Source organism: Fusarium fujikuroi, chromosome FFUJ_chr01 (assembly GCF_900079805.1).
Source record: "Fusarium fujikuroi IMI 58289 draft genome, chromosome FFUJ_chr01".
NCBI classification, from domain to species: Eukaryota; Fungi; Ascomycota; class Sordariomycetes; order Hypocreales; family Nectriaceae; genus Fusarium; species Fusarium fujikuroi.
Window position 1 is genome coordinate 5,947,891 of NC_036622.1, and position 21,600 is coordinate 5,969,490.

The 21,600-nt window shown below is 48.3% G+C and overlaps 13 protein-coding genes; 3 read left to right on the top strand and 10 right to left on the bottom strand.

Annotated features, from left to right (window-relative positions):
* Nucleotides 1-466: 466 nt before the first annotated feature.
* Nucleotides 467-2,171, top strand: FFUJ_00224 (related to allantoate permease; the record flags this gene model as incomplete). XM_023573531.1 has 4 exons in its annotated part: nt 467-766; nt 832-1,109; nt 1,155-1,670; nt 1,718-2,171. The coding sequence occupies 4 exons, from the start codon at nt 467-469 to the stop codon at nt 2,169-2,171; spliced, it is 1,548 nt and encodes a 515-aa protein (XP_023425235.1).
* Nucleotides 2,172-2,469: 298 nt separating this feature from the next.
* FFUJ_00223 (uncharacterized protein) lies at nt 2,470-3,189 on the bottom strand (the record flags this gene model as incomplete). XM_023573532.1 has 3 exons in its annotated part: nt 2,470-2,733; nt 2,761-2,954; nt 3,048-3,189. The coding sequence occupies 3 exons, from the start codon at nt 3,187-3,189 to the stop codon at nt 2,470-2,472; spliced, it is 600 nt and encodes a 199-aa protein (XP_023425236.1).
* Nucleotides 3,190-4,241: 1,052 nt separating this feature from the next.
* FFUJ_00222 (uncharacterized protein) lies at nt 4,242-4,751 on the top strand (the record flags this gene model as incomplete). Its single annotated transcript, XM_023573533.1, has 1 exon — nt 4,242-4,751. The coding sequence occupies one exon, from the start codon at nt 4,242-4,244 to the stop codon at nt 4,749-4,751; it is 510 nt and encodes a 169-aa protein (XP_023425237.1).
* A 3,000-nt stretch (nt 4,752-7,751) lies between these two features.
* On the top strand, nt 7,752-8,492 carry FFUJ_00221 (uncharacterized protein; the record flags this gene model as incomplete). XM_023573534.1 has 2 exons in its annotated part: nt 7,752-8,003; nt 8,166-8,492. 2 exons carry the CDS (start codon nt 7,752-7,754, stop codon nt 8,490-8,492), a joined length of 579 nt encoding a protein of 192 aa, XP_023425238.1.
* A 1,869-nt stretch (nt 8,493-10,361) lies between these two features.
* FFUJ_00220 (uncharacterized protein) lies at nt 10,362-10,739 on the bottom strand (the record flags this gene model as incomplete). Its single annotated transcript, XM_023573535.1, has 1 exon — nt 10,362-10,739. The coding sequence occupies one exon, from the start codon at nt 10,737-10,739 to the stop codon at nt 10,362-10,364; it is 378 nt and encodes a 125-aa protein (XP_023425239.1).
* A 563-nt stretch (nt 10,740-11,302) lies between these two features.
* Nucleotides 11,303-11,599, bottom strand: FFUJ_00219 (uncharacterized protein; the record flags this gene model as incomplete). The annotated part of the gene is made up of 1 exon (XM_023573536.1): nt 11,303-11,599. The coding sequence occupies one exon, from the start codon at nt 11,597-11,599 to the stop codon at nt 11,303-11,305; it is 297 nt and encodes a 98-aa protein (XP_023425240.1).
* A 533-nt stretch (nt 11,600-12,132) lies between these two features.
* FFUJ_00218 (uncharacterized protein) lies at nt 12,133-12,444 on the bottom strand (the record flags this gene model as incomplete). The annotated part of the gene is made up of 1 exon (XM_023573537.1): nt 12,133-12,444. The coding sequence occupies one exon, from the start codon at nt 12,442-12,444 to the stop codon at nt 12,133-12,135; it is 312 nt and encodes a 103-aa protein (XP_023425241.1).
* Nucleotides 12,445-12,965: 521 nt separating this feature from the next.
* FFUJ_00217 (uncharacterized protein) lies at nt 12,966-13,307 on the bottom strand (the record flags this gene model as incomplete). The annotated part of the gene is made up of 1 exon (XM_023573538.1): nt 12,966-13,307. One exon carries the CDS (start codon nt 13,305-13,307, stop codon nt 12,966-12,968), a length of 342 nt encoding a protein of 113 aa, XP_023425242.1.
* A 590-nt stretch (nt 13,308-13,897) lies between these two features.
* FFUJ_00216 (uncharacterized protein) lies at nt 13,898-14,722 on the bottom strand (the record flags this gene model as incomplete). Its single annotated transcript, XM_023573540.1, has 1 exon — nt 13,898-14,722. One exon carries the CDS (start codon nt 14,720-14,722, stop codon nt 13,898-13,900), a length of 825 nt encoding a protein of 274 aa, XP_023425243.1.
* A 729-nt stretch (nt 14,723-15,451) lies between these two features.
* On the bottom strand, nt 15,452-16,072 carry FFUJ_00215 (uncharacterized protein; the record flags this gene model as incomplete). Its single annotated transcript, XM_023573541.1, has 1 exon — nt 15,452-16,072. One exon carries the CDS (start codon nt 16,070-16,072, stop codon nt 15,452-15,454), a length of 621 nt encoding a protein of 206 aa, XP_023425244.1.
* A 291-nt stretch (nt 16,073-16,363) lies between these two features.
* Nucleotides 16,364-17,908, bottom strand: FFUJ_00214 (related to succinate-semialdehyde dehydrogenase; the record flags this gene model as incomplete). XM_023573542.1 has 2 exons in its annotated part: nt 16,364-16,487; nt 16,536-17,908. 2 exons carry the CDS (start codon nt 17,906-17,908, stop codon nt 16,364-16,366), a joined length of 1,497 nt encoding a protein of 498 aa, XP_023425245.1.
* A 630-nt stretch (nt 17,909-18,538) lies between these two features.
* On the bottom strand, nt 18,539-19,035 carry FFUJ_00213 (uncharacterized protein; the record flags this gene model as incomplete). XM_023573543.1 has 2 exons in its annotated part: nt 18,539-18,898; nt 18,967-19,035. 2 exons carry the CDS (start codon nt 19,033-19,035, stop codon nt 18,539-18,541), a joined length of 429 nt encoding a protein of 142 aa, XP_023425246.1.
* A 363-nt stretch (nt 19,036-19,398) lies between these two features.
* Nucleotides 19,399-20,836, bottom strand: FFUJ_00212 (related to amine oxidase; the record flags this gene model as incomplete). XM_023573544.1 has 2 exons in its annotated part: nt 19,399-20,451; nt 20,513-20,836. The coding sequence occupies 2 exons, from the start codon at nt 20,834-20,836 to the stop codon at nt 19,399-19,401; spliced, it is 1,377 nt and encodes a 458-aa protein (XP_023425247.1).
* Between the last annotated feature and the right edge of the window lie 764 nt (nt 20,837-21,600).

Below are 21,600 nucleotides of genomic sequence, written 5' to 3' on the forward strand. Positions count from 1 at the left end.
GACCAGAGGACATGTCAGACTGATGAGAAGCATATCTCGCTCCCATGCAACCGTCCACTCCCTATGGGTCAACACAGGAGCCTCCTGTTGTCAAACAACCCAGCAAATCATGTCAGACGCTGATCCTACCCGTCCCTGGCATACCTTGACCAGGGCTTATTTATCCCGTAGAGCGGATCCCCAGTGACGAAACCCTGAAGATGCCGCGTTGCCGAGTTGTAACTTGTAGACAATCCTCCTTCCTACTCGGCGCCTCGGGCAAGACTCCCACGAGATAAACAGTGTAAAAACTCAATCTTGACTGGAGTAGAGAAACTGGGGCAATATGGGGTATTCTCTCACAAGTAACGTTGACGTCTGGGGCCCCAGATTCCCGCCCCATTACCGTATATCATAAAAGGAACCACCCTTCCTCTCATCCATCTCGATAATCTCATCCTCAAATTCATCCGAATTACTAATCGAGATGGCCTCAGAAATTCAGCGCAAGAGATCCGTCGACGAGGTCGAAGATCTCGAAAAGCCAGCTCAGCACTCTGAGCGAGTCGACAAGGAACTCGCGCAGTATGTCTCAGACGTGCGTATCAACATCTCGCCAGAGCGCAGTGCGGAGCTGCGAAAGATGATCGACAAGAGAGTCCTTGCCATTATGATCTTTACGTATTTTCTGCAGGCTATTGATAAGGGGACGTTGTCGTTTGCGTCGATTATGGGGTTGACTGCTGATACGGGGTTGGAGAATCCTGATGGGACTGTGTCTCAGCATGTGAGTTGTTGCCAATTATTTCCTTACCTTTTGCTATGGATAGTATGCTGATGAAGGTGGTGTAGTTCTCGTGGCTTACGACCTGTATTTACCTCGCTATCCTCGTTGTCGAATATCCCCAGAACTGGCTCATCGCCCGTGTGCCCATCGCGAAATATCTTTCTTTCTGCATCGTTGCTTGGGGAGCTTGTCTAGCTTGCCATGCTGCCTGTAAAGACTTCAAAGGTTTAGTTATTGTCCGAACATTACTCGGTATCTTTGAGTCTGCCTGTCAACCATGCTTCGTTATCCTCTCCGCCATCTGGTATCGTCGTGAGGAACAAGCCTCACGAGTCACATACTGGTACGCCTCACCCTTCTTACTATAAAATATTACTGACCATTGAAGGTACATGATGAACGGTGCCCAACAGATCGTCGGCGGTCTTCTCGCCTACTGCTTCTCCCTTATCAAGACCGGCCCCCTCAAATCCTGGCAATGGCTCTTCCTCTCCTACGGCGTCATCTCCGTCATCTTCGGTGTGTTCGTCGGATGGTGGATGCCTGATTCACCGATGCGAGCCAAATGCTGGACCGAGCAGGAAAAGCACGAGATGGTTGAGCGTGTGCGCGATAACCAGACTGGTATCCAGAACAAGACGTTCAAGAAGGAGCAGTTCATCGAGGGTCTCAAGGATCCTCAGGTCTGGGGATATGCTCTCATCGCGCTGTGCACAACGCTACCTACATCGGGACTTGGTGCTTTTGCGAATATTATTATTAAGAGCTTTGGGTTCAGCACCCTTGAGACGCAGCTGTTGGCGATGGTGTTGGGCTTCTACATCGTTATTGTGCTTCTGTCGTCGGCTTGGCTTGTCAAGAAGACGAGCCAGAACCTACTAGTCATGCTTGGTTTCTGTATCCCGTGAGTCTATTTCACTTCTTCATTCTCGATAACGGCTAACAACTTAGATCCTTCATCGGCACAATCCTCCTCATGACCCTACCCAACAAGACAACCGCCCAACACATCGGCCTCCTTATCTCATACTACATAACCCTATCCTTCTGGTCCGCTCAAACCCTCGCTCTCTCCATGATCTCGCGTAACATCGCCGGCCAAACAAAGAAGACCGTCGCAGTTGCCACCAACTTCATCGTCTGGGCAGCCGGTAACGCCATCGGTCCCCAGGTCTTCCTCTCCTACGACGGACCCCGCTACTTCATCGCTTTCGCCACTCATCTCGGCTGTTACTGTCTTCTGGTAATTGTCATCGTTTCACTGAGATGGTATCTCCGACGAGAGAATCAGAAGCGCGATGCGTTGGCTGAGTCGGGTGTTGCGGAGGCTAGTTCGACTTATACAGGGCAGGCTTGGGAGGATCTTACGGATAAGGAGAACCTGAGCTTCCGTTACGTGTACTAGGGGATGGATCTTGTAAAGAGGTATGTGGACACGAGCATCGAGAAATACGTGCAGCTGTAGTTCATTGAGAATACATCCACTGTTGCAACATAAGTATCGCTTCTGAAATGCTTGTTATTGATTCGCTAGAGTATGGGGATTAACGGCCTTTTGTTCACTATGGCGGCCATGTCTAACAACTTCTGGGGAAATATGGGCTGTGGCTTGGGAGAGTTGAACAGTGTAGTGACTATGGACCGTCGTGGCCTTGATCGTTGTTGTGAGTTCAGGAATGGTGGATGAAGTATATCCCGAGACATTAGTCAACCTCTTGTTCCGAGCGCACTTCCTCATCATCCGATGGCAAGTCTAAACCATTCATTGCCTGGTTCATAGACACCAATAGATCAGCATTCAGTTGCCATTCCAGGAACTTTCTCATATGTTCGGCTGCCCGTGCCACATTCCCCCAGGCATAGGCGCGTGGGTCTTCGTCTCTGGCTTGGGCCATTTCCTCGGAAAAAGCGTTGATGATGACGAAGGAATTTTCGTCATGTTCTTTAACATCATGGGCGACGTCGTCCTACCACCCCTGATCACCCAAAATGACGCCATCATATCTAATGATACGGGCCATGGCCTGAGGATACCTCGTAAGGGATTCGCCATCCGCCAGTTTCTCAGCTGTGGCACTCGTGGTCGACTTTGCCAGAAACTCGTCCATGGCTTTGAGGTCTCCTAAGATCTGAAGCCTAGTAGAATTGACTGCTGTGGAGGCTTTCGTAGCAAAATCGTTTTCCCCAGCTGTAAACAAGCGTCGAAGCGTCACTGACAGACTTTCCTAAGCCAGGTGGGTGCGCCCCTTGTTCCTGGAGTCAATGATGGCGATCATCGCACACACTCGGTAATAATTGGCTGGTGCCAATAACTTGAGAGGCTTGTTAGGCATAGCGACGAATGTGGGTAAGCCCTCCTCGTCTGCTTGCAATCTGGCCCTCAGCACACCGAGCTCGTAGAGCCGCTCCAGACGTCGATTCATCGCGATTAAGTACTGGTGCTCGCCAGAAGAGGCCACTTGCGCTTCGTGGCCAGGGGTTTGAGATTGGTACACAACGGTGTATAGTAATTGGTTGATGAGTTTTAATATATTCGAAGCAGTATTGATGGTTGAGCTTCCGTAATCTTAATGATTCGGAGTGTGATAGGGAGCAAGGGAAGAAGCTTTCGGATCCAATGTGATCGAGATCAAGAAGGACCCATGATTGGTAATTGAAATACCTGCAAGTGACGCCAACTGCAGCTCCTTCCGTGAAAACAACAGACCTCTTCAGTAGGTAAGGCCCATGCCCGAACTCGCAGAAGTGACTACCTTAACTGGGTGGGTGGTCTCAGGAAAGCGACTGCCTTGAACACTCCCTTTGATACAGGCATGACCCCATCCCCAATATGATAGAGTTATCTACAACCACAGTAATGGCACCGCAGTACTTAGACCCGCGAGGCTTACGGTTCTTGATATGCCTCTGCTGATCTATCTTGTTCATTCATTGGCATCCCACGTTTCGAGTGAGTGTACACTTGTCGAGCTCCTCATTAAGACGGAGAGCGAGGCCATGTAGATTGGTAGTAGGAAAGGTTTGTTGATGGTGGTAGAAGTTGAAGGACATTCCCTGAGGTGATGTTAGAATGTGATGGAGAGGGAACCGTACCACAAATCTCTGTGAAGAGTCGCTGTCTCTGTTTCACTCGCAGGTCGAGCAATGGTCACTGATGGTTGACTACTTGACCCCATCGCTGTGATGCTCAAATGCCTTGACTCTGAAGAAGACCCCACACAAGGCTCAATAGATGCTGTGCTCTGGCCCCATTTTCAGTGTCAAGGAGTCGCTGATGGTGAATCGACAACCATGGTAGTGATGAACCTATCTATTATTCCATGATCTTGACGAGTATAAGTTATGGTCTCTGTACCGCCAAGTTCAACTCATCAGCTCAAGCAACTCACAGAAACACAATCCGCCTACACAACTCAAAAGCACTACCATCACACTCACAAAAATTCAACCTAATACTCACTTTAAATCTTAAGCAATGTCTGAACCACGAACAACCCACCCGCGACATATGCACTGGACTTGCCCATTTTGCCCAATCGATGATTGTAATGTCAGTGTCAACGCAACGACTTGTCCCGATTGTGGTTACCGACTCCATTCTTGGCGCCCTGACACCGGGTTACCATTAATCGAGGCTCTGGATGCAAATGGTTATACCATCGGGGAGCTACAGTACAGCAATGGCGTGTTTTCCTGGGACTATATAAATGCCACTGTCACCACCGGTCCAACTATGAACGATACCAGTGCGGACCTCGAGGCCCGGTATGGAGGGAGAACAAACGGCACGACTACCAATGGAGCTACAACCAACGGAGGGACTACATATGAAGACACCGCAGACGAAGACACTGAATATGCGGGAAGAACAAACGGAGGGACTACGAACGGAACGAGAACCAACGGATCAACCACGAATGGAGCGAGGACCAATGGGACAAGAACCAACGGGAGAACCACAAATGGGAACCAGGGGAGGCGATAGACCTGACAGTTGTGCAGTTTCTATTCATTCTGGGGCCTGCAATCAGCAGATTTGGAGAGAGGGTTTTCGTAATCGGGATAGATCATGGCTTATGATCACTAACGCTTGTTCTTTGCTTAAAGTCCATTGGACATAATGCTTTTAGACAATAAATAATAGAACGGTTGAGCTTTGCTTTTCTGGCTGTTTCATTTGTGTGCAACTGTCGACGACCATGCTCGTGCGGACGAATAGATCAAGGGAATCAGTGCACTTCATATCTACACCTCTAGATTGTAGGGGATACTTGATGGTAGTGATTATGGTTGAAAGAGTGTTTGTTTAACGAATGATTGTTCTGTGGACCGAGAAAGGCGATGTGCAGACGGAGGGGATACGCCTCCAAGCCTCTGTGAGTAATATTGTTTGTCCCTGTTTCACTCTCATGTTAAATAATAGTCACTGATGGTTAGATGGGTACTTGGACTGAATGCTGTGAGAATGAGTTCTCCTGTCTCTGAACGAGAGTCACTCATCAGGGCTGAATAGCTGCTCCAGTCTGACCTCAGCGTAACTGCCAAGTAGTCGTTGAGTGTGAATCAACCTCAATTGCAGTGACGAGTCTATCGATCAGTCTACAATCTCCATTGATATAAATGCTCTTTGGACGGCTACCTTCAACCCGCCATCCCAAGCACTCAGACACAAACACAACTTACCCACACAACTCACCAACATCCCCACCCTGACAGTCCTATCTACTACTCCCTTTTGATCTTACACAATGCGTCAATCGGATAAACCAGATCCCAGACACAAGACCTGGGAATGCAAAAAACCTATCAGTATTCGTGACCTTGAGACTTGCGATACCCTCAACAATGTCGAAAGGATGACATGCAGAATGTGCGGCTACAAGATCAACGGTGTGGTGAAGGTGAGGGCCATGGATGAGAATCAACAACACATCGGGCAGCTCTACAGCCACGACTCTTTGTATGGTGTCACGATTTGGGAGTACTTCGAGTAGGTTCTCAACGACGATTCAACCATGAGCGACGCAACGATCCGAACGACCATGAACGGTGGAGCTATGAGCTGAGGAACTACAAACAAAGCGACCAAGAACGGATCGAGAACCAATAGAGACAAGACCAACTGACTGAGAACTGATGGGAAGGGGGATTAATGGAGCGACCACAATGACAGCCATGGGAGGTATTCGAATTGACATTCTACAACGTCTATTTAATCTGGACATCGGCAGGTTTGAAGACAGATAGGCTTTCTCATGTTTCATGGTCACGCATGCTTTTGTTTTCTCATAAAGGTCTACCTTGGAAATTAGTCTTCAAGATACGACACAATAAAACAGCTTAAGCTTACTCGTATTAATTTTTAACTTGTGACCGACTGTGGAAAAAGGATAAAAGCGAGCCACAAGCTGTACATTCTGTTCAAGGACTTTGCTCCTTTCCGAACGTCGTCGATCTTACGACACCTCATTGCTGCTTTTGACTGAGCAATTCCGCATATAAGGACTCTTGTGTTATGGGTGAGAATAATAATTGATCTAAGGAACCCCTCCGGTGCTGGTTGACGGGGACATGAAGGCCGGGATGAGTCAGTTGCTTTGTCTCTGAACAAAGTTCTCATCCGTGATTAGTGTTCAAGAGACGCAGCTCTATGGCAAATAGTCACTACAAGATACCAGAATCCAGTACTGGGGCAAGTGTATCGATCGTATTGGCTGTGGTTCATTCGTAATTAGTTCCCACTACCAACTGGTATAAGTCATCCTCCTTGTCCCCCCCTCCCCCAAAGCCATAAACACACAAACAATACAAAAACTTCATAACAGCCACACGCCCAGACAATTTCTCATTGTCTACAACCACAATGTCTGACGAAGCGGACCGAATAAGCGAACACACCCACTGGCAATGCATACGCTGTGCCAATGCTAAAAAGCCAAACGTCAACAAAATGGCCGACCACGCATGTGTTCATTGCAAAACCGGCCGCCAGCCTGGAGGAGCTGCTCTGGATAAAGACTTCAAAATCATTGGGCAATCGGTAAAGACGACCAGAGAAGTCTGGGCGTGGAATCCCAAAAGGCTAGTTCAAAGTGACACGAATCGGAAGCGGACGGAGGAGGGACTCGAGTAATCACGTCTATGACAATGATGCCATATTATCGCGATAGAATTATCAATTGAACATTACTTCGGATGAGTGCTTGATAATCTGACTTGCGTATGTCCTAAGTAACGACCATTTGTTCTACTCATTAGCCTCGCACATTACGTTCCAATCGCCAACACGACAGAGCGACCCTACGCTGAGATCATTATATGTTTCTACAATCTGTTTGGCGAATAAAATAATGGAATCTTTAAGCATTAGGATCAATATCTGTTCAGTTTAGATTGTAATGAACTCGTCTATACCGTTACAGCACGATTGCGAATCTCCTCAAGTATTGCTCGGAGAAGGGCTGCACCACAAACATGGGCATTTAGGCTTTATGATGTGATATATATTCATTTATTTATAGTATTGCAGGGGCATTGTCAACGTTGCATGCATAAAGAGATCAAGATTTGCCCCGGAAAAATGTGACTCGGCGTCATAATGACAATCCTGCAGGGAATATGTTCAAAGACTCACAGAATTTACTTGTTGATGAACTACTCGGCGACTTTACTGATTCTGTGTCTATTGAATTGCATTTCAATAGTGATTGTTTGGCTCTGGGGCTATTGGAGCCGCAAACACGAGCAATCACGGATACTGAGTGCTCTGAATGAGATTCCCATCGCTACGTGTGTAACTCTTATCTGCGAATCACTAATCATCCACACAATCACCTGCATGAACTCATTTATATATCTGGGTCGGTTTTCACCCTTCCTCCGCTCACTCATCAATTACACGACGATCAAAATCCCATCCCTGCACTCACTTACACCAACAATTCACCAATATCCACATCGCAACACCACCACTTGCATCTGCACAATGTCAGAGAATGTTCAAAAGACAACAACCCAAATTCGGGGTGATCACAAAAAGTGGCAATGCCACAAAATGATTGATGAACCAGGCCGCGCCAGATGCGTTGCCACTATGAGCATGAACGCCGACACATGTACGCATTGTGGACAGCGTCGCGGGAAGAACGCCGTTGCTCTAGCTCAGAACGATGATGTGTTGGGTAGCCTTGTTGACTTTGAGGCTGATGGAACAGAGAAGTGGCACTATAATCTCAAAGTGAACGGCGTGCACAATTGAGCCTGTTCAGCCTTCATAGCGTGAACATGACATATCGGCGTTCAGAGATCCAGCATAGAAAGAGATTATAAATTGACTCTACAAAACCTTTCCTCTTCTCTGATTCACTACCATCCAAGATTGCATCTACTTCCATTGTAGACACAACCCCATCGACCTGCAATCATGTCTGGACCAACCACTACCGTCCGCAAAGACCACACCAAGTGGCAGTGCAACGAGAAAGCTGGAAACAACGACAAAGGTGAGCCCATTGAGTGTCAAGAGGTCATGAAGATGAGCGAGCAAGTCTGTACGAAGTGCTGGTGTATTCGCAGAGTCGGCGCAGTTGCGATGACCGAGGATGAGATGTATCTTGGTATGCTTGTTTCCATCACCAAGGGAATCAATGAGTGGTGGGATTATTTGCCAGAAATGGAGGAGGAGGGTTGCGAGGAGCCCACTGATACTGTGATGGGGGGAATGTGAGATAGAGGGTTGGCCTTAGGCAGTGAACACAGGTAGCTAGGTGAATAGTGATGTATTGACTGTAGTTTACTGATTCATGGAAATGAAGGGCACAGAGTACAGAAGACCATTAAAAAGATGTTTGCCAGACAATGAATTAATAATCGTGACCAATGACCAATATTAAGGTATAATAGCTACCCTTCACCCAGTGACTCTCACCCAAACAGCACACACAGCAACATCGTACTACAACTACAAACAACTCAATTTCTTGAACAAAAACCATCACCACGTCACAATCATGCCTGCCCTTAATGTCGATAAAGCAACACAATCCAAAGTCCCCGGCGACCACACTCACTGGCGCTGCATGCATGGACCGGAAGACAACCCATGCTATACCAGACTTGAGATGACCCAAGAACATTGGATTGTATGTGGAAATGGCCGGAAGGTGGGCTCGGGTGCTGAGACGCATAATGAATACTAGCTTGAAACTCTGTAATCTTTTGGTCTGAATGGTGAAGCGATTTGGCACTATGAGACAGCCAGGAACGGCTGTAGTTAATCGGCCTTGGACCAAAAAAGACATTCTGGTGTGGGACTTATGATTCAGTGTATATGTATACTATAAAATACACTTAATACACTCCAGAACTTCCGCTGAGATCTTCTTCTTTTAATCGCAGTACCAAGTGTAAACTCACCAACGTATCTGACATGCCTTTCGGAACACTAACACCCGTCGTCCGTAGTGATCACACTCATTGGCGCTGCAACAAACTTGTCAGTGGAGGCATCTGCAACCAGAAGAATCCCATGACGGAGAAGACGTGCAGTCTTTGTGGTATAGATCGTGGGATTCGCTCTCTTGCCTTGGCGAGTAATGATGATGTGCTAGGGGTGCTTGTTTCTGTGGACTCGGAGGGTAGGGACATGTGGTTTTATAGTATCACGACAAATGGGACCTCGTAGTTGAGGGGCATGGACTAGCGTATACAAACAAGTAGTTGAGCTATCGTGACATTGCCAAGTGCAGCAGGCTTCTCGTGCCCATAGACAACTGCAATACAACAGTCTCGATCTACAAAAAGAAGTGGATTATCTGCGGTTAGCAACGAGAAGCCAGAGATGCGGGCGTTCTTGGTGCAGTTGGCACGAGTCTTGCCAGTCTCTCCATGGTGGCCTCGGAGAAGAGACATGGGCTTACAGTCTGTCTGAGCCTCTTGTGCCGTGATAGGCGGCTCATATGCATCTTTTGCAGTGTTAGACTGTGTTCTGCAAGCATTGATTCAGGAGGACAGAATAGTAGCGTTATATACTTGACTGTTTCCCCCTTGACTCTAGAACAACCAACCGCCCGCCAACAACTTCCCCAGACAATCCAGAAAACGTATAACCGACATTCATCATCATAAAGCAAGAACATCCAAGCCCTCAAAACTTCATCTAATTACCCAAAATGCCTCTCATGGAACGTACAACCACCGTGCGTGCTGATCACACCCATTGGAAGTGCGTCAGACCGGAGCCTAACGGGGGTTTCTGCAATATCACAATGGGTATGAATGAGAACCAGTGCAAGAAGTGCGCTTCGATTCGCGAGCCCAGATTTGCGTATGCTATGACTGGAGAGGGGAATAAGGTTGGAATTCTTGGGAGTGTTGGTCAAGATAGAGTTGAGCTGTGGCATTACGAATTGGAGACCTAGGATGGTGTCTCCTGGCGAGCAGGTTTTTGCCTCTGGAGCCAAATGCAGACCTAGAAGAAGTGAATTATAGCCGTGCTCTACAGTAAATACCCGTTGTTGGAACTCTGCCTCAAAACTGTGCTCGGATCATGATATCTCCAAGTTGCCTCAGCGCACGAATCCGGATCATTGCCTCTCTAATTCCCACTGGCATCTCGATCATTATCCACATCATCATATACGATATCGTCGTCACCGAAACCCGCGACTGTTGTATACAAAACCGGATCCGGTTCCTCAACATCATAAGGCACATCGTATTCCCAGACTTCTTCTCCCAGAACCGTATAATCCTCAAGGTGTCCGATTATTTCCCAATTACCCCTCAACGCCAAAGTCGCGATTCTTCGAGCTAATTTGCATTTGGGACACCCTAGGATTGGTACTCTGATGGCACAGCCTTTGTCGTCCTGGCCAAACTCAAACATGGCGTTGACTTGGCAGTACTCGTCATTGACTGTGGTCATACATTGCCACATGGTGTGATCGCCACGGATAGCAGTGACTGGAGCCATGATGTGTTCTAGTGGATTTAAGGGGGTTTGATATGTGTTAGTTGTTTGGGGGTTGCTTGCTCGATATCAGGTGGTGCGTTGTGAGGGCTTATATAGAGCAAGGATGGGGACAGTCAGAGTCTTTGTGTGCAACGGGATTGATTCGAGTTAAATAGATGTAGTGAGAACAGGATGCATTAGGGGAATGTGTGCACCGCTGAATCCTTGAGGCAGTCCTTTCGGGTGTTGTGAATGTAATTCACGGTCTGATGCACAATCCACTCATCTTCACGGAAGAGCAGCATTACTTATTTATACGCCTTTAGAGTCACTCATCAGGACATCTAGCTTTCCAGCCAAAAGTAAGATCTTAAGAAACAGCGAAGGCAACAAGTATTTTGCCCGAATTTTGCCCGTATGTGCTTTCGGGCGTTCTTTTAACTTTGTGCCCTGAGGGCTGAAGCCTCTTTTAACCTCTCAACCTTATCACAGCACAATCCAAATAACGATCACGAAGTTAACGTACTCTTTTCTCAACAGCCATCACATACTTAACCAAGGGAAGCATAGTTTGTATCAAATTATTAGGTCAATTGTGATTGCATTGTCCATTTGCTGTACTGTCTGTCTCTCGCCCTCGCCCCCGAAGTGTTCTTATTCTCCGGCTCGTGAAGCTTCCAGACTGGATTCACGTTTGTATCATTTCCATCATGGACCCCAATTTCGTGAAGATCAGCATTCAAAGCCTTTGCCCCATCGACCGGTATAAAGTCGCACCTTTTGCAGAACTGGTCCTCAATGCTGTTTATGTTGGTGCAGTTGTCGCGCATGCAGCGCCAATAGGCGATTTTGCTTGCAGTGGGTTTGGTCATTTTGGTCATTTTGGTTGAAGTGGATGATAGAGTTGTGTGGTGTTAGGTTTGTGTGACTTGGTGGAGTGCTTGATGTCCTGTGTAACAAGCTGGGGAGGTGTAGGACTTTTATGTGTCATCGGAGTGTAGTCCAAGCACTCTAGTCACTGTCAATCATTTTAAATCACAGTATGTAGATGTTTAACCACCTTTATTCAGAGTAACAGGACAACCTGCGTTATTAACGTTAAAGGGAAAAATGTGAATGGCTCATACGACAGTCTACTATCCTGTCCACGATCTGAGTCAGTGTACCAACCGGGTCTCTGGAGACACAAACCAGCCACTCATTGATTCCTCTTATTGAGGCAAGTATTCGACTCAAATAGTTATGCACGCTGGCTCAGGACATCAGTTCTCCTAATCACGCGGCCAAAGCTAAGAGGCAAGCAGACACGACACATTCGTCAAATCAGCTCATTTTCTTTCCATTAATTAAGGAAATTAAGAATCTCTATGATTATTCCTCCCCAAGCCGAAACTGATGAATATGTCTCCTCGGTTCAGTCAATAATGAAATGAATTGTCCAACTTTCACTGCCATCGTCCTCAACGTCGACCATCCAAAGCGGCTCTGGTTTATCACAGCCAGGTTTCTTCTCCCCAAGGTCGGCAGTCGAACCGTACGAACGTAAGTTGCCACATTTAGAACAAATTTTGTTCTCTATGTCTTCATTTCTCCCTCCGCATGGCGTCTTGTAGGGTCGATCAAGTCCTCCAAAATTGCATGTCCATTTAGCGTTCTTTGGGACGAAACTGTCGCCGTGTTCAGTCACCATGTAACAGTTCGGATTATCTTCTGGTGTTGTAGGCATTGTGTAGAGATATAGGTATAGGTATAGTAGTTGTGCAGAGAGATAGTTGTTGTTGTATTGCTGAGTGTTGTGTTCTTGGAGGAGTGGTCTAGCAAGTGAGAAAGACTCTCAACTTATACAGGCTGGATGTCTGTGGCACTTCACGAGAAATCATTCAGTGTTCCTGTGCTCGAATAATTGCCGTACAACTACAGTCATTGATACACAGTCAATCTGCCATGACACCCTCTCACTCACCTCTCTGTATCCATAGTCAAAGCTGATGTGGTTCTCACAGACGCGGTAAGTAGCCTGAATCAGTTGCATCTACTCAGACGCTGTATTTACTCAAGCTTACATTAGAGCAAATGAAAGACATGATGTCTTTTTAGTGCGAGTTCACTGCTCATTTCTACGTGGTGATCTAAGCTCTCAGTCACGAATCTCAACTACACACAACACATCTGGCTCACAACTTCGAGGTCACAGAGTCAAAGAGAGAAACCTATTCCATTGCAGCAATCCCATCCTTACCTCACACCCTAGAGATTATTCGGATGCGAATCAAAACGAGCCCAAAACTCATTCTTCTTCCGACCAAACTCATACGTCCAAATTTCAGCCCCGTAGGCAGTTACACCACGAATCTCCCAACACCTCCCCTTTACCCCCTCATCAAGCCTCTCCCCAACGTGTGCGACTGCATTAGAGCGTCTTTTATGGCATCTCTCGCAAATCTTGTTCCTTATATCCTTATTTACGTGTCCGCACTGAGATTCTGTTGGTCCAGATTTACACGTCCATTTAGCGGTCTCGGGGATGAAGTCGTCGCCTTCCTGAGTCATGATGTAAACGTTCTGATCGCCTGATTGTGCAGCAGCCATTTTGTATAGGCTTAGGTGGTATGAGGAAGCTTGTCGTCACTGTGTTGTATTGCTGTGTGTTGTGAGGAGTGGTCATGGATGGTGGCAAGACCTGCAACTTATACAAGTGGCCGACAGGCTGGTACTCACATCGCAATCACAGAGTGAGAATGCCTAAATCACTACCATGACGGTACTCCAATTGATAAATTGTCACTCTACCAAGTCTTACATTCAGTCAGCTGCTGACCATACTTACAATCAGAAGCGGAAGTCCTTCAATCACTAACCTCTCTCCAAGCAAGGCTTCTCTTACAACGCGACTCATAAGTCTTCCAACCAGCAAAAGCGAAGACTCAGAAACTTCAAGTCGCATATCGGGTACTTCATCTCGGCGGTAAATGTTCTATGTGTATTGGCCACCTTGGACAAGTCATTCAAGGTAGTGTCTGTTGACGAACTTGGAAATCCACACATGTCGACAACTCCGCCGGCCTATATGAGGCAGAGGCCATGATTAATCAAGCCACGGGAGAGAACATATCATGTCGCTAACCCTTTGCTCTATTTCTGCTGTTGTGAAGTGATGATCTTGCTAACCCTACCATCAATTACGCTCTCTTCTTCCTTTTGCCACTCCCACTACCTGTAGCCCCCCCCTGGGCCTCTCCTCCGTTCTCCGGCAGTTTCTTCCGCTTTTTCGACTGTGCCTGTCTTGCCGGCTGTTTCCCCCGCCTTTTTGACTGTGCCTCCTCCTCCTCCTGTTCTTCCGGCTCCTCAATAGCCTCATCATTCACCTCCCCATTCCGCCCATTCTCAACCCCCCCTCCCATATGGCTAACTTCAATCACCTCACCAGTCCTTGCCGCCCTCCCCTCCCCGTTGGTTCCAACAGCGTCAATAGCCCCCAAAGGCGCAGATGTATTGTTCTGGGCACCGACTCCAGGGTTGCCAGACCTCTCAGCTGCAGGGAGATTATTGTTGGGATCGATTCCATCGATACCATCGATACCACCAGGACGCCAAGACACAGGCGGGGAGCCAGACTTGAGAAGACCCCTCGGTGCACTTCCCCGGTACATTTCTTGTATAGCCAGAGTATCAGGGTAGTACCAGTGTTCGTTGGTGCGCCCGTCCACATGCACCAGGATCCCGATAAACTCGTACTGGGGACCGAGAGCGTGGGCACCTGCTTCTCGTTGAAGGTGGCATTGCCTGCAGCGGGGATAGGGCATGGAGTTGACCGCTAAGCAGGACACATCATGGCATCTCCATCCCATATGGTCGACACGTGTGCTGAGATTGATTCCTGTAAAGTGTGTCGGTAGATGGGCATATTTCGTACCCAGTGGTGGGAGAGGGAGTCGCCGGGAGGCGCCTGGTGGGTTCGGTGGTGGTTGATTAGGCGAAGGTCCATTTGGGTCGGCTGGTTGCATGATGTGAAGTGATAATGGTTTAGACGATATATGTCTACTGTGTGTTTTAATGATAATGGTGATGGCGCAGTTGATGAACAAGATGACAATTGAGAAGATGATGATGCCGAAGAGAAGAGAAGAAGGGGGCTGCTGAGAATGGATTGAGGTAACTTTTGAGGGAGGGAAACAACTCGGGAAAGAGGCTGTTGACGTGGGAAGAGCGACGCGTGGCCACCTCAAGTCGTAGTACAACACTTGCTCGTTTGACGACGTGAGGGAGGTACAATTGACAGGATGCCTGGACGAGACAGCAACCGGATCATGGGGAGGGAAGGCACAAGGGATATCACCGATGGAAGGCGTGGAATGAGAAGCAGCCAGAAAGTATGAACACGGACTTGATGGCGATGATGACCAGAGAAGCAGTGAGAACAGGACGAGAAAGATAGCTCCCGTGATGACCTGATGCGCCTGCAAAACGGGTAGATATCACAAGCCCAAGAGGCGAGACAGATAATGACCAGGGAGCGAAATGGTGAGAGTAATGGGGGGATCACCAAAGCGACATCGGCAACATTGGGAAGAGTCTCGCGTGAAGCAATTCGTGTTCTTTATTGCTACTCCAGTGCGGAGACTCGTCTGTGTCAAACAGCTATTCTTGGGCATGTTCCCTCCAAGACAAAGCAACCGTAATTTCTGTAATCACCAGCGATCGCGTATCTCCCCATAAACCATCAGAGCAAATCTTCAATCCCTAAGGTTGAGGTTCCTCAAATGCGGGGGGAACCGGGGATGAGCAGCTGGCCGATCCCCATCCTTACTCTCCTGCTCCTTCGCATCTCCCCCTCCAACGTCATCGTCCAAGAATGACCAATCCGCATCCCTAGCAATACCCTCAGCATCCACCCCAGGCGGAGCAAACAGAATCCCCATGATCCGGCCCGAGGCCATCGTCGACGACGCCTTGGTATACAACTTCTTCATCGCCTCGGCACTCTCGACATCAAACACGAGACCAGAGTTATCCTTGCCAATAGGGAGATGGGCAAAAACGTTTGCTCGTTCAGGTTTGACGGCGTTGATGTCAACGACTTTGAGGCCGAGAGTTTCGCCCCGCTGGTTGCGGATGACTTGGAGTTTGAGGGAGTCGACAGAGCGAAGAGGGTCTTTTGGGTTGACGGTCTGGCGAAGACCAGGAGGGGAGGCGGCGTTACTTTCAGGGCTCGTAGATTGGGGGAGGATTGAGCGGCGGGAGGGAGGGTGGTGCTGAGGGAAGTCGTCGACAGTACGGGCGCGGTTTCGGCCGGGCGGGATGTCGATGGGGGTAGAGGCCTTTGGAGGTGACGACTTCATCTTGTCGGTATCCATGTCTGATGTTGGGGTGATGGCGATGTTTCTCTTGTCTTATCGATGGGAGGGTTGATGGAAAGATGTTTGGGAGAGGAGATGATGCGATTTGGTAGATATGAGAATTGCAATGTGCTGTCAGTCGTTGCCACTGTCGTTTGCAGCTCGCACAAATAAAGACAACAATAGCCTCAATGACTCCTTTCACTGCAGGAACATGACGTGGAATGCAGTGGAAGCAACCTTGATGGGGCACAGAATTGTTGTTGCGATGCCGTTTGTTTGAGGATGTTTGCTCTAGATGCTCCTTCTTCACAGCCTTGGGTTGTACACAGTATCGATACCGCCAGTGACAATCGTCTTGAGAACCATGTAATCATCAACACCATATTTGCTGCCTTCACGACCCATACCAGAGTGTTTGACACCACCAAATCTACAAACGGTCAGTCCCTGATACCCTTCAACAATTGTTTGCACTTACGGAGCGGCCCAATCTGAGATGACACCGGTGTTGATGGCCACCATACCAAACTCCAATCTCTCCTGCACGCGGTACGATCTCGCAAGGTTGTTTGTCATGATGTAGGAAGCCAGTCCAACGTCAGACTTGTTTGCTCTTGCGATTACCTCATCTTCTGTCTTGAACTTGGTCAGCGCCGCAAGAGGACCGAATGTCTCTTCGTAAGTCACGGCCATCGTGTCGTCAACATCGCCCAGGACTGTCGGCTGGAAGAAGTTCTTGCCGAGATCGGGTAATCGCTGACCGCCGAAGAGAAGAGTAGCTTTCTTCTTGAGGGCATCTCGGACATGTTCTTCAACCTTGTCCACACTCGTCGTCATCGGGCCATGTGTCACTGAAGGGTCAGCACCGTTACCGACTTTGAACTTGCCAACTTCCTCAATTAGGCGCTTGGAGAATTGATCGTATATGCCTTCCTGGACATAGATCCTGTTGGCACAAACGCATGTTTGTCCAGTGACCTTGAACTTGGCAATGATGGCGCTGGATACCGCGGTCTCGAGATCGGCGTCATCAAAGACGATGAAGGGTGCGTTACCTCCAAGCTCCAGAGATAGCTTCTTGAGAGTATTGGCTGACTGGTTCATTAAGATCTTGCCCACCCGAGTCGAGCCCGTGAAGGAGATCTTCTTGACGACATCGGACTCGCACAGCGCAAGACCTAGGCTCGGTGTGTTGTGCAGAGCGGTGACGATATTGAGAACTCCCTTTGGCAGACCAGCGCGCTCAGCAAGAACTCCAAGAACATTCCCCGAGAAAGGTGTCACACCGTCCGTCTTGAGCACAACAGTACACCCAGCCGCAAGGGCAGCAGCGACCTTTCTCGCAGCCATCGCCAAAGGGAAATTCCACGGCGTGATCAAACCACAAACACCGACGGGCTGCTTGATTACCTGAATTCTCGAATTTGGCTGCGAATGCGGGACAACATCACCATACAGCCTCGGCGCCTCTTCCGCGAACCACTCAAAGAACCCCGCCGAAAACATCACCTCCCCTTCAGCATCCGCCTTTGCCTTTCCATTCTCCGCAGTGATGATCTTTGCGATGTCAGACTTATTCTCTGCGAGTAGCTCTGCAATTTTGCGAATTATCTTTGCGCGCTGGCGGCCTGATTGAGCGCGCCACAAGGGAAAGGCCTCTGAAGCTGCGGAGATTGCGCTGTTGACGTCTTCGACAGCGCATTCTGGCGCCGAGCCGATGATGGTATTCGTCGCAGGGTTGTAGACTGGGAAAGTTTGAGAGGAGGCGAAGGTAGGCCATTCACCGTTGATGAGGGGCTGGCTTTCGACGAGGAGCGAGTGATCTTTGAGAATTGAGGCGAGGGACGACATCGTGGGCGGCGATTGAAGTTGGCGTCAATATGGCAATCCTCAATACAGAGCGATGCAATGATCTGTTGTGTCCGGCTGAAGTCGAGTTGCAAAGGTGCCAGGTAGATCAGAAGTTGGAGATTGTTGTTTTATGCAAAATTCATGATGCGGGGAAGACCCAGAATCACAGATGATAAGCTGAACCAAAAGGGAAGGAGAGGAAGTCTCGCCAATTCCGTCAAACCTTTTGCCGCCGCTTTCCTTCGTGATGCGCCGCCCAAGAATTGAATTGCCGCTTCAGGAATCTCGGCTTTAAAAGCCGATGCTGAATCCAGCGCAGACATCAAACCGAGATGGAGAGCCACAAAAGGCGTGTATCTTTATTGCTCTCATCTTTTGTGATAAAAAGTTTAGTAACCTTGTTCGTGGTTTATTGGGATAGTTTTCATAATTTAAGGGTGAATTTATGATCACTGTAACAAGTTTAGACTACCATTCTTAAGGATGACATCTTGAGCTATAAGCTCCCCCATCATCTCTCAGTCATCCTATCCGAAATCGACAGCGACTGAAACATGTAACTCGGATCCTCCCTTATCTCCTTCATGAGATCCATCTCATCACGGACCCATTGCCTGACGGCATCGTGTTCTACGTTTGGAGTCTGAGGCATGGGCGCAAAATATCAGCCAGCATACATCCAACCAACATGGTTTCAGCCTGAAAGAAAAGCAAATCAGGACCGCCAATCTCAGAGAGCAGCAAAATAAGAAGAGCGACAAGAGTCTTGTGGTTTTCACCAGCGCTGGAGCGATACCTCGTTACTCTCATAGACCAGAGATGCGTAAAGTGGTCGCGATAAAGTTGAGCAGATTCACCTGTGCCCGTCCCGTTCATATGGCTCGAATAAAGTAATGCTATGGCGGTCATAACCAGGTCGTCCTCACTCGCGAGGGGGATGGCATATTCTCGCCACACCCGTATGTTGCAGACTTGTATCATGGGAAGGATCTGATCCCAAACTAGATCATAGATGTGGTTAGTGTCTAGAGTCAGGATCACGGGGGAAAGGAACTTACAGATCCGCACGAAGAATCGTTCGCATCGTGTACGGTGCTGCTAGCCTGGACCCGTGATATCTGGGGCATCATGTGGCACGGGGACCTGAGGAATAGGAATAGCACGAAAAGGTATATTTGTGTGATTCTCAGGCTCCATGTTGGAAATGGGATATTCGGGTCTGTAAATACTGGATGGAAGTAATGTGGTATGCTGATGGAATGGATGATGAAAAGTCTACGTTGGAAGCCTAGGGTGAGAAGATCCCAACGCAAGGCTTTACTGTATGTTGAGCGATCCTGCCCTTTGAGGAAGGGAAGATCATTACCGAAGAAACATGCACACTGATAGTGTTGAAAGGACTTCATTACGAGCACTAGAAACAAGAAAATCAAGAATAAAAACATAATCAACCGTTGATACCGTCACTAGAATCAGCGAAAGCTTCCCAGTTAGAGCTTTGCCTGCCAAGGTTGATCCTTCAGCGTCTCAATAACCTCCTTCGCCCCAGCATGTCCCGATGTCAAAGCACCCTCAAGATATCCCTTCCAATGCGTCGCATACTCCGTTCCCACAAAATGGATATTTCCTACCGGCTTACCATAAACATCCCTATACTTTGCAAGATGACCGATCTTGGTAACAGGTGCAAGGGCACCGCGACTAAATTCCTCATCCTGCCAGATCTGTTCCACAAACTCAAGCGGGTTGTGAGCTTCCAACGAACCGAAAGCGTGCGCAAGTTGATCAAGGATAACTTTTCGTCGAGTCTCAGGGGACTTTTTGCTCCATTCTTCACCGGGTTTACCGTTGACGAAACAGGTGAACCCGTAGACCCCTTCGTCGTCGAAAGAGGTATCACGTACAACGCAGGCTGGTCCACGAAAGTCCATGAAAAAGCCGTTGAAGCCACCATCGCGCCACCAAGCCTTGGTGTAAAACACAATAGCTTTGTTGTAATGACCTAGTTTGGTGTTGTTGTAGACCTCCTGTGCTCGGTCAGGTAAAGGGGGTGAGAAGGTGAGTTCTTTGAGCATAGCTGAAGGCATCGAGATGATGAGTTTCTTGGCCTTGATGACCTTTCCAGTCGTGGTTCTCACAATGACACCTGAATTGGTTTGCTCGATTGAGAAAACGGGGTTTGAGAGGTGGATGTTCTCATGGCCGATGAGGTCAGCGATTCCTTTGGCGATGGACTGTGTACCTGATTTGAGACGCATGTAGTTACCCCCGGTGCGATCATCTGCCCGAATAGCCAGAAGACCATGGTTTGTACGGCAGTACTCGATGAACCAAGCTGCTGATTCCTCGGTTGATTCAAGACCGTGCATAACTCGAACCCAGAGATTTATCATCTCCAGAGTTTTTGGGCCACCACCGAGGTTCCGAACATATTGATCCAAACTGATTTGATCATCTTCATTTCGGAATCCATTCGGCTTCAAAGATTCAGCTTGAATATGATCCCTAACCATCTCAAGATTCTTCTTTTCCTCGGGCGTAAACTACCCCAATCAGCACACATTCACCAGGCTTCCAAAGCACTTCATTCCTCTGATAACTTACATCAGGTGTAATCCCAAAAGGAAACTCGATCCTCTCCCCATCTTCACTGACCATCACAGCTTTATGGCCAAGCCTTTGCTTTACGATCTGATCCTCAAGGCCAAATTGTTGGATATATGACCATACTAGGGGCTGCAGTTCATCGTTTACCCAAGCTGCGCCAAGATCTGCTTTTCCATTTGTATTTTTGAGAGGAACAGTCCAGGATTTACCACCGACACGGTCGCGAGCTTCGACGATTGCGATGGAAAGACCAGCTTTTTGGGCGGTGACTGCTGCTTGGAGACCGGAGAAGCCGGCGCCGATTATGGCGAGGTCCAACATAGTGATTGTTGATTATGTTTGGTATGTCAGCGAGGGACAGAATGCTCGTATGATAGCTTTGTAAGCTATAAAGTTCCTGTTCCGAAAGCCCAACGGCTGCTATTACGTCCAAAACTAGCGCTAAGGCATGAGTCCTTGATCCCTTTCAAATACAGACGCTTTCTGGTCATAGACAACTTCCAACTCACAATTTGGAGCAACACAACGAAGTGCTGCACCCAGACCCCACGATCCTATATTCGGATATCCGACCCGAGACTGAAGAACCATTCTACCCCGCCGTGGAGATTGAGTCGTTTAGCCTAACCCCCGTATGTTCTTCACCGTTCCATGTCGGGTGTGACTACTTCATTCGGACGCGTTTAGCTTCTGGAAGAGTTCTTGCACGGTTGGGGTATCTGCGGGTCAGTGATAGTTGCGTTCGCGGAGGGCGCGCTGGACCATGTCGGATGACCATCCGGTCTACATTCACTGATAGTCTCCTGGGATCCCACTATCAAAAGGCTATAAGCTGTTTAAATGACATTTGCAGGTAGAAAGACCGTTATCAATAAAGACAAACTTGAGCTGAAAATCTTCAGCTGAAAATATCGTCCTGGGATGATTGAAGAGTGCACTACGGAACAAGAGCCGCCGTCGACCTCCAAATTATCACGGCTTTGGTATCATTATCACAACCCCGAGCTTGGATTGTATCAGCCAATAATAGTTGGTGCAAAGTATCTTACTGGCGCTCTAATATTTTCTCCTGCAACCGTTATCAT